The following is a 10,805-nucleotide window of genomic DNA, read 5'->3' on the forward strand; positions in this document are numbered from 1 at the left end:
CGCTGAACGTTCTCTGGTGGACAGGGAAGGGAAAATCCAACGAACCCACAGCCGCTCGACGCCAGGTAAACGTACAAAAAGTAGGAGGCGAGAGCAGTTTGCTTAGAATACGCATCAGAGGACGGGTCCTGGCCTTCCGGTTAAAAACGGTGCCGTCGAAAACCAAGCCGACTGCATGGAAATTCGCTTGAAAAGGTGGTTTGGGAAAAGCTGAGTATCCTCAATCAGAGCCAGCTAGCATTTTCGAGGAGTTTTCTGTCTGTTTCAGTGTGTATGTGTGTGCACGTGCATCTGTGTGTTTGTCCATGTGTTTGTGTGTGCGTGTGTGCATGTGTGCATGCATATGTGTGAGTGTATTTGTGCAGGTGTGAGTGCATGTGTGTATGTGTGTGTGTGTGTCTGCATGTGTATGCATGCGTGCCTGTGTGCATGGGTGTGTACATGTATGTGAGTGTGTGCGCACATGTGTGTGTACACATGCATGTGTGGATGTGCTTGTGTAACTCGTGAGCCCATGAACTAGACTGCCTTTCCCCTCAGGACGGTGGGGCCCCTAACAGGGAGCAAGGCGGGTTTGCTGCGGGACAAAGGCAGGGGTGCAGCACAGATGACCAGAGCAGGTTTGCTGATGGTGGGTGGAGCCCCCCAGAGAGAGAAAGGGCTGCGCCCCACATGCTCAGCCCCCTCTCCCACACCCACTTCTTGCGGGTGGAGGGAGAGGGACCAGGGACAGCAGGGCGCTCACGCCAGGCCCGCCACCGAACACCATCGGGCAAGGCCTCTTTCCCTGTTCTCACTCGTGGGCAGAGACTAGAACGTGAATCGTGCGACTTGGGATTCGCATGGCGTTTTCCCGAGTGAACGGGGCAACGTATGGTCTGTTTGCTCTCACGTGTTGCTTTTAAACTGTTATTTTTAACGTCCGTTATATTTTATTAAGAAAAAGTAAAAAAAAAAAAAAGCAAGCAATGAGGGTAACTTTCAAAGAATCTCACCTTGGGTTCCGAGCAGCTCCCTCCCAAGGCCAAAAGGAAGACGTGGTCCCCTGTGTGCGCGGTATTGTGTATTTTCAAAGGTTGGGTTATTTATTCCCATAACATCAAAGCGTTGGAAAACTATTGGAAAATTGTAACGTAGAGGCATTCAAATATACAACACTGTTTTAATTTTAAATATCTTATCATGCTAAAAGTAGACCTAATTACAAGTTTACTTTCCTTACTTTAATAGAAATTAACGTCTACTTTTTCCACACCTTTAATATTTCGGAAAAATTAACCATTAAAAAAGAACATAAAGGCACATATACCGGGATACACACCTTTCCTTTTGCCTCAGGCCCTAAGACGCCAGCACAGCACTCGCAGACCCCATCCGCCTTAGTCAGCTCTGCTGCTGTGACAAAATTTTGCAGGCGGCAGAGGGGGGAGGGGCGCGCGTAAGCAGCAGGAATTTATCTTCTCGCAGTCTGGAGCTGTGTGGTCCCAGATCACGGTCCCATGGGGCACGGTTGGTGGCGAGAGCTCTGCTCCTGGCTTGTAGATGGCCACCTTCTCCCTCTGTCCACACGTGGCCCAGAGGAAGAGAGAGATTGCGAGAGGAGAGGATCAGGGCTTCCAGACGTGACGTTCAGGGGACACGGTTCAGTCTGCAGCCCTGAAGTCTTCATTTATAATTTCAGTATTTTAGTTCATCCTGACTTCCTAAGACTTTACATTAGGGAATTTATTATTTCTCATGACTGTTGAGCTTTGGGCGCCCCCTTGAGTCATGCGCCCAAAGAGCGGGCCTCCCTCTCCTCGCCCTGCGCCCAGCCCTGATCCTCGGCCTCTCCAGCTGACGTCCTCTTGTGGCCACTTAGGGCCCTCGACCTGATCACACTCACTCCAGACCTTAGTTTATGAGAGGACCCCCCGGCCGGGCGAAGCAGGGGGCCATTCACAGATCGCACACCTTCGTTCACAGAGGGATTGCGCGTGTGTCCGCCCCCTCACGAAGCATCTCATTTCCTTCCCTCCGTTTTACAAAGCTGCTACCCCCAGTGTGGTCCCCCTCCTTCTTTCCCCCTGACATGTTAACAAGCCTGGGAGAACCCCTCCCCCCGGGCGCATTTTACAGATGCAGAAATGGAGGTAGGCCTGTGGCGTAACTCGCCCGAGGTCTTGGAGAGAAGGGGCAGGGGCAGAGCAGAGCAGCGGCCCGGGGCTGTCCTCCGAGCTCCTTGCTGGCCTTCCGCAGGTCCCCAGCCCCTTCTGTCCACTTCACAGTTTGCCGCCTCCCTCCCCCTGAGCTGCTTCCTGCCTTCTCTCCAGCCGCCATCGTTACCAAATGACTGTCTACCTTAGGGAAGAGCCTAACGTCCTCGTGCGACGTACTGTAACGGCTCAGCTGTGGGACTTCAGTGCCCTTATATATAAAACGATGATCATAGTTGGGAAGGTCACGTTCATATGCAAAGCACTTCCCACACTCCGCGGGCAGAGTGGTGATAGGAATGCCGATCGTGATAATAATACAGCGGAGGTTTGTACACCGTCCTGTGTATCGCTCCCTTGCCCTCTCCGATAGCCCGGGTATAAGCGACTCGGGGCGTAAATGACATGCTATGTCATCATATCCATGCAAGGAGTTTTTCCTCAATGTGAGCTATTTTTGCTTTGAGCATTTAATTAGAATCTCGTTAAGGTCATCCTAGAAATATTTGGAAGCGCAGTAGAAGTCTTCCGAAAGGAACGTTCGTTGTGTTTGATTAGAAAGGGAAATAACATGCTCGATAAATCTTAATGTGGATATTAGTTATTTTTATAAGAAATGACTATCACTTTTGCATTTCATAACCTACCTACTTGTTTCTCTAGTGATAAGCGAAAAACTTTTGACTTATTTTTTATAAATGAAAATCTTTCTGTTTATTGCTTAGCCAAATATTTAGGTGGGCGACAAACGACATTCAATTTGCAAAATATATTGGGTTTCTCAAGGATTAACGTGTTTTTCTTAAATCCAAAAGAGGCAAAGTTATCTGGATAAAAGCCTTTCGAAATTTAGCTTTCCTTTGTAATCACTCAGCATCTCCTACTTCCATTAGCAGCACACATATCCGCGGAGAAAATAAGTGCATAGAAGCCTGTCAGCACCTAGCCAGAGCAGGGCTTCTTTCCTGCCTTTGTTTTCCATTACTTGTAGTTCTTTAAATGAAACCATCTGTTCAGATTTAAACTTCAAGATAATGCGACTCAACAGTTGGTTGCATTATGTGTAACAACCAACCATCACTGGTAAGAGAAGGTGGGCATTTGCCAAGAAATGAGATAGTAAGTTGAGAATGGGCTCGCGTTCTAAGCCGGATTCCGTGCCCCCAGGCCCTGTGACAGTGGGCAGATGGGAGTCAGGAGTTAGGGACGGGGAGAAACCGGACCGCGCCCCTTGGTGGTGCTTTGCTTGCTGTCGCCACCTCGGGCCCTCCCGAGCCCCACGCTTGCAGCCCCCGCTCGTTCCTCGTCGTCGCCTTTAGACTTCAGGTCACGACAGCACACTCGTGGTCATAGGTAGGTTGCTCTTGACCTGTAGAGTATTTTTAGAAAGAAAAGGCATTTTGCTGAAAAGCTATTACTTCCAGCTTCTCTTAAAAATTGTGGATTATCAGCCCGATCGTCATTCCTGAGGACAAGTCATCTGCGGGAGCACGGAAGCGGCTTCTCCAGAGACTTGGCGTGCTCTGGCCAGCCTGCCTCAGTCCACACCACTTCCACGGCCCGTCCGTCCCTCTGCTGCCCTCGGGAGCCTCGTGTCCCCACCTCTGGTGGGCTCTGCAGCCCTGCTCTACAGGAGGTCCGTCCTTCATGGCCTAACCAAATGTTAGCGTTGTCTCTGGTCTTAGCAATTATGTAAATGGATTTGATCTTTCTCAAACTTTATTAAGAACTTAATAAGTCAAAAGGAAAGTACAGAGATGAAAACTTGCATTCAAAACCATGCTTTGATTATGGTATTGCTTTCCTAAGCCATAGCTCTAGCTTTCGTTCAGAATTTCAAATAGAGTGATGCCCATTGCCGGTGACACTTTGGAAAGAAATAAGCTGTGTGTCAGAAAAATAGTGAGGGGAAGGGGCGGAGGAGGAGGAGGTAGCCGGGAGCTTTTAATCTCCGCAAGATATGAGCCTTGGTGCCTGTCGAATTTTTTTAAAACATCTGCATTATTGCTGTCTTTTTAATTATTTTGTTTAATTATGTATTTTATTTCAAAATTATTTTTAAATGAGTTTATTTTGTTTATTTATCTATCATATCCAAGCACACTCGACAGCAGGCCCAGGGCTTTGGGTTGTGGGCAGTTCACAGGCACCACCTCCTACTCCATCTGGTTCTGGCTGCCTCTCCCCAGAGACGCCCCTGAGGCCGGCGCTAGCATTTCTCCATTACTCTGTGCCCTCCATCTCCCGAATCGGATCCCAGTCTCCATGCGACCCACCCATGGGATTCCTACACTCCCTCGCCCAGTGTGTCAACAAAACCGAGCTACCGACGAAGCAGTGAACAGCAAACTCACTCACTGCCTCACATTAACAAGTCTGGCTCTGCGCAAGTCAAGAGCCGCCTGGCTCAGCTCTTCAAGACTTTCCTCAGCTGGAAGGTCACCCCGCGGGCCTTTTCTTTCCCTGCTGTGGCAAGTTCCAGAGGCCTGCTGGTGACTGCCCCTCTGTAACCGCGCTCCGTAGCTCACAGTCCAGGAGAGGCACGTGTGCAAACAGTGGTTCCGATGCTGAGTGTGCGTGGGGAGTGTCCGTGAACATTGGAGGTGGCTTCATCAGCTTGTGTTGCTATAACAAAATTACCGCAACTAGGTTACAAAAGAAAAACATTTATTTCATTAGTTCTAGAGGCTGGGGGGTCCAAGACCCAGGCAGCAGCAGGTCCAGCGTCTGGCGAGGACTCTCTTTCTGGTTTGCAGACAGTTGTCTTCTCGCTGGGCTCACACGGTGAAGAGCAGAGAGAGAGGAAGCAAGCTTCACACGAGGGCACTAACCCTGTTCACGAGGACCCCGCCGCATGACCTGATCACCCCCCAAGCCCCCGCCTCCTCACGCCATCGCCCTGGGGGTTCAGCTTCCGTGTATGAGTTTGCGGGGGACACACACACATTCAATCCATATCAGAGAGCTGGCCAGGAGAGAAGCGAGGAGCCATTCTGCTCTCCTCTGCTGCCGGTTTCGTAGTAGCTAATGCTTTCAAACGAATACTCCCCGTTACTGGAGAAAGCGAAGAACAGTTTGGGCGTGCGCTGAGGTGAAAAGCGATATCCCATTGCTGCGCCTTCGTGTACAGACAGCAAAGCTGTCGCGGTGTATCGTACGTGGAGACGAATTTCCTCCTACTTTCAGGCTACTAACAGGAAACTGAAAACTGAAAGAAAATGAACCGCTCTTCTCCCCTGCCGAGAATCTCAAAGACGCTTGAAACGTCAGACACGCGTGTCATGTCAAAGCCATACGTCCACGTGGGACGCGCAAGGCGTGGAAAGAGGGAAAAGCGCTGAACTAGGACGCAAGACGGTTTCTTGCTGACGGACGCTTTCACACCGAGCAGAGGGACATGCTTCCCTAAGCTGTCATGACAGAACCCGAAAGGTCCCGAGCCCCGGGGACACGGGCTGAACGCGCTGCCTTTGTCACTTCGTTTCATCGTAGCCACAGCACTGTGAGGCGGGCAGTGACTGCCCCATATCACAGACGAGGAAGCCGGGGCCCAGAGAAGTTCAGAGACTCAGCCAAGGCCACACAGCTATTGATTGTAGAACCTGGAGCTGAACCCAACTTTCTCTGACTGAAAAGCCCTGGCAGTTATTTAGTGAACGTGCAACTTTCAGACAAGTAGTAGTGAGAGTGTAAACAACGATCCTAGGAAAATAGGACGAGGCAAATGGGAGATGATGTCTGTGGGAGACGGACCTAGACACCGCGAGATTGGGGTGCAGGGGGCGGAAAGGAAGGCCACGCCGCCCGCATCCCAGGCTTCCGGCTGAGGAATCTGAACCTGAACACGCCATGAGCATAAGCAGAAGAGTCCAGGATGAGAACCGTCTTGTGGGAGATAAACTAATACTAGTTTTAGACACGAGTCTCAGTTTGCCCTAAGACAGCCAAGTAGAGTTTCCGTCGTCCGCAGGAGTGACGGTTAGTTCCAGAGCCACGAGTCAACAAGGCGTGTGGAGCTCTCCATCAGCTGAATACCTATGAGACCTGTCACCCAACCCACCTGTCACCATCGTCTCGACAGGAACCTCAAAGAAAATGACTTAACCCGTTTGTCCGCCGCTTGCGCCTGTTTTATTGAAATCTCTCCCGTAAGAAGCTTACGAAAAGGAATGCGATTCGGAAGCAGAAACCGGAGTGGACGGACCCGGTTCGCTACCACGGAAATGGAGCCGAGAGCGCCACGGACAAGGCACACGGCGAGGTCCACACCGTGTTCCAGACGCCCGCGCAGGGCAGAGGCGGGACCCTGGGGTGGGACGGGCTGGCTGCAGAGCCCGGTCATGCCCCTTCCGTGAGGCACTGACCTCTCTGGAGTCTCCTTTCCCGTCTGCACCCGGGCATGAGAGAGGAACTCCTTCAGGGGAGTCATGGTGGGAGTTAAAAACAAACTTACATGGCTGCGAGCCGCCGCTCTTGCTGTTAAGTGTCCCGAGTGTCCGGCAGCCAGCACGGCCCAGCGTTTCGCTGTGCACACGTCGAGCTCGCATCACTCACTCATCCATATCTTTGAGAACCAGGCCCAGTCGGCTCGGAGTGGGATGCTGCCCCGCGCCCTGCCCCAAGTGCGAACAGAGGCCCTCGTAACCATGACGACGGGTCTATCATAGTGGGCAGTGTGCTAGTTAACCTCCCCGTGGAAACGGTTCAAAATGTCGGGGGCGGAACGTTTGCTAGACATCCCTTAATGGGCATTTTAATAAAATATGTTCTCTGTACAGTGAGATCATGTGGAGAACAGTGAGAGTCCAATTTAACCCAGGCTGAGTGAATCTAGAAGGATCCATGGAGGGTGTAGCCATTGGGCCGTTTGCCAGAAATGGTATTCCGTGCCTGAGTCTCAGTAAACACTGGGAAATCGTGAGTCCTGGAGCTGTTCTCCAAGAGGTACCTGAATCTCAGGTGTTCTGAGCCACCTCTCAGGGCTGATCTTTGTGCTGTGGGTCATCAGCTCACCTTGGAGAGGGCTGGTGTCCTTCGGAGCACTGTGAGGTCTGATCAGATGACCCTCAGGAGTCTCAGGTGGAGAGCAAGGTGCTCCCTAGACAGCGGCTCTAAATTGTCAGAGTCAGACGGATGCCAACAGAGAGGGTGCTCAGTGACGAGGTGATGGATGCAGGGAGGGGAAGAAGGAACGAGAAAATGGGAGAAGCGGCACACGTTCGTTTTAGTCTAAAAATTTACTGTGGTCGTCACCAAACAGTGCCTTGAGTCATAAGATAAGCTCCATAAACAGGCGTTTACATTAAGCAGCGTTCCTTGCTGGTGCAACTTCTGAAACAAAACAGCTTGCAAAATGCGTTCCAGAAAACCAAACGTGTCATCTCGTCGTGGGCTGGAAGTCAGTTAAATGTGTGGAGATATTTAACTGATATTCTTTGGATCACAGGAGAAAGCGCTGCTTCATACCACCATCAAATATTTATCAAAAGCTCAGTTATGGGGACTTTTTGAAAGGAATTGAGCTCTTCTGGAGACTGAGCACAATTTTTTTCTAGGGGTTACTAAGCCCAAATGAGTGGATGCCGGATTTAAACCCCGCTCCCAGAACACAATCTCTTCATTTATTACTGAGATCACGTAAAGCCTCCGGTTTAAGCCCCACCGCAGGAAAACAGGTCAGACGATTTATCAGGGAGTGAAGCTGGTTTGCTGCCCTCGGTTCAGTAGAAAGCAAACCATCTCCCACGGCCAATCTGTCCTTGCTAGGACAGTATTAATTCCCACTGCACAGGATTCTGCCTGTCGTTTTGTCCTCCGTTAAGAAGCAAGATGTTTTCCGACTGACTGCACGAACCTCCAGATCATCTTCTCCTCTTAGTCATGAGACAAGAACCATGAGCGGGCTCTGACCAAAAAGCAGAACTGTCCTTAAGAAATGACCCTGCATTTGCACCAAAGCTAGCAGGCAGTCTGCTTTGTGGTTCCATTTTTTTTTTTAATTATTTGGTTTTTCTCCCACGATTTCGAGTCGCACTAGTCCGTTCGTCTTTGCGTAGATCGATACGGTTCACTGAGGAAAGGAAGAACCTTTCCTGTCTGAACCAGAAATGTCGTCTCTCCTCTCTAGTCACGTTTATTTTATTTCGTGCAATGGTCTCTCCTGGGAGCAGTTTCGCCCCCAGGGGACAGCTGGCGATGTCCAGAGACGTTGCTGGTTGTCACATCTTGAAGGTGAGCTGCTGCTGGCACCTGGTGGGTGGAGGCCAGGGTGCTGCTCAGCACCCTCCGTGCACAGGACGCCCCCAGAGCACAGAACCACCGCACCTGCTCCAGCGTTCACCCTCCCTCCGCCATGCGATTAAAATGCTGTGCAGATTCATCAAATGATCCTGGCGTCTCTTTCCTTCTTCCTTAGCCGCTACCTTGGTTTGCTCCGCCTCCCCATCATCTCGTATAAGTGGGTTATGTTCACTGTCTCCGTTTTCCTTCTCACTCGTCCAGACTGAAGCCCTCAGACTTGGGTTTTATCTTCGCCCCCATAGAGGATGCTCCTCGACGGTCACGAGGCGCCTTCTCCTTGAATATCCCCAAGATTAGACACTCAAGGAAACACTTGTCCCAGAAGTTTTGGTGTGACACTCCCTCGATGTCCCATGCTCTGTTTCTCCTACTCTTCTCTCGAGCGTTTCCAGTGGCCCTTCCAGGTGCCCGTCCCAGCCGAGGGCGCCTCCGCCCCCCGCCCCCGGCCTCCTCCAATGATGTTCCGTTTCCTTTTCTTCCCTTGGAGCCATCGCCCATTTAATCGGATTCATACATAATCCCTCCTGGATGATGCTCCCCTGACGAGCATCCCTGGCTTTGACCTTCCGCCGAAGCGTGACGATTCTCTCTGCTCCTCCTAGACATTTCCTCTTGCTGCCTGGCACGTGTCGGCGCTTCTCCGGCACCAGACACTCTGTCCTAGCAGGAGACACAGATTACTAGACCACAGTCTCAGCCCTTGTGGCATTCACAGACCAGTGAAGGAGACAGACTCTGGGGCAAGAGGCCGTGTTGGTTTCAGGGCTAAGGTGGACGTCCGTCCCGCTGCATCCCAGCGGGCAGGCTGACCGCAAGCGGCGCTCCGGACTCTCTTGGTGCCTCCAATGACTCCATATCGGGGCAGCAGGAACCTTCAGGACACGTGAATTAAAGCACTTTATGAATCGTAGACCTATATTAATAAAGAATCTATTTTTAAAAGAGAACCCAAAGTAGACGTTTTAAAAAGACAATCTTCAGAAGTAAATATAAATAGAATAGATATTACAAATTAATGGTAAATGTAAATTAGTAACAGGAAGAGTAAACAAAAATTAAGAGGAAATAGAAATAGAAATTTCTACTCGTCCGCATAGGAAACCCTAGACTTTCTTTTCAGCTTCGTATGTGTGAAAACTATTTCCCCAAGGATGATAAAGCACCCAGGGACTAGGGGCGGTAGAGGCGGGAACTCGTGATCTCCTGTGCTGGTCTGCCAGGGCCGCCGTAGTGACTCAGACGGGTGACTTAAACCACAGCCGTTTCTTTTTCTCACAGTCCTGGAGGCCAGAAATCCCCGGTCAGCGTTCCGGCAGGGCTGGCCGCTTCTGGGCTGGTCGCCCCCGGCTTGCAGCTGGCCTGGGCCGGTCGCCCCCGGCTTGCAGCTGGCCTTCACCTCCCTAAGTCTTCGCGTGGTCTTTTCCCTGCTCTATCTGTGGCCTCGTTTCCTTTTCACATAAGGACACCTGTCCTGCTGGACTAGTCATACTAATGACCTATTTTAATCTTTATCACCTCTTTAAAGACCCTTTCTCCAAATACAGTACTGGGGGGTTAGGACGCCAACATGAGTTCGAGGGGACATACGTCAGCCCATAACACGCCATCCCCCAGATGCTATAAGGAGGGAGTGGTGTATTTGGGGGGGGGGCGGGGCTGTAGCAGGTGTGGGGTGGCAAAGAGGAAGAATGAACCCCCAGCCTCTCTCTTCACTACCTCCCCTTTCCCTGGCCCTCCCATCGGTCGTCCAGCAGGAAACCAGGGGACACGGAAGGGGCCCTGCCTGCAGGTCGGCCTCCCCAGCCAGGGCCCCCAGAGAAGGGGAAGACTGGGTGTGAGGGGCCAAGGGGAACCGGCAGCCAGACCCTCCCCTGAGGAGCCTCCTAGTGGCAATTTCTGGGTTAGGACGGCGTCGGCCGCACCTGGTGTCGTCTGGTGCGGCCGACGCCGTCCTAACCCAGAAATCGCCACTAGGAGGCTCCTCAGGGGAGGGTCTGGCTGCCGGTTCCCCTTGTCCTCAGCCACAGAAATGAATTCTCGAGCTGAGACTGATTCTCGCCGCTGCCAGGTCACCGCGGCAAGCGTCCCCTGGGAGCGGAGCCGGGTGTGGGGCCGGAGGGAGAGGTCCTGGCTGGCCGCTCTGAGCGCCACCGTGCTGGCTGTGTCTGTCCCCTCAGGAGCCCGAGCGGCAGTACCTGCACATCGGCACCATGGTGGAGTTCGCCTTCGCGCTGGGGGCCAAGCTGACCGCCATCAACAAGCACTCCTTCAATGACTTCAAGCTGCGCGTGGGTAGGTCTGGCGTCGGGG

General features: G+C 51.9%; 1 protein-coding gene across 1 annotated transcript in view; it reads left to right on the forward strand.

The window, feature by feature from the left end:
• ADCY2 (adenylate cyclase 2) overlaps positions 1 to 10,805 on the forward strand; it is a 182,743-nt gene that overhangs the window by 157,771 nt on the left and 14,167 nt on the right. Inside the window, exon 22 of the mRNA XM_011371402.2 lies at positions 10,673 to 10,787. Coding sequence (XP_011369704.1) covers positions 10,673 to 10,787 — 115 coding nt within the window. The remainder of the gene's footprint in view (positions 1 to 10,672; positions 10,788 to 10,805) is intronic.

This window comes from Pteropus vampyrus, unplaced genomic scaffold (assembly GCF_000151845.1).
Source record: "Pteropus vampyrus isolate Shadow unplaced genomic scaffold, Pvam_2.0 Scaffold190, whole genome shotgun sequence".
Classification (NCBI taxonomy): domain Eukaryota; kingdom Metazoa; phylum Chordata; class Mammalia; order Chiroptera; family Pteropodidae; genus Pteropus; species Pteropus vampyrus.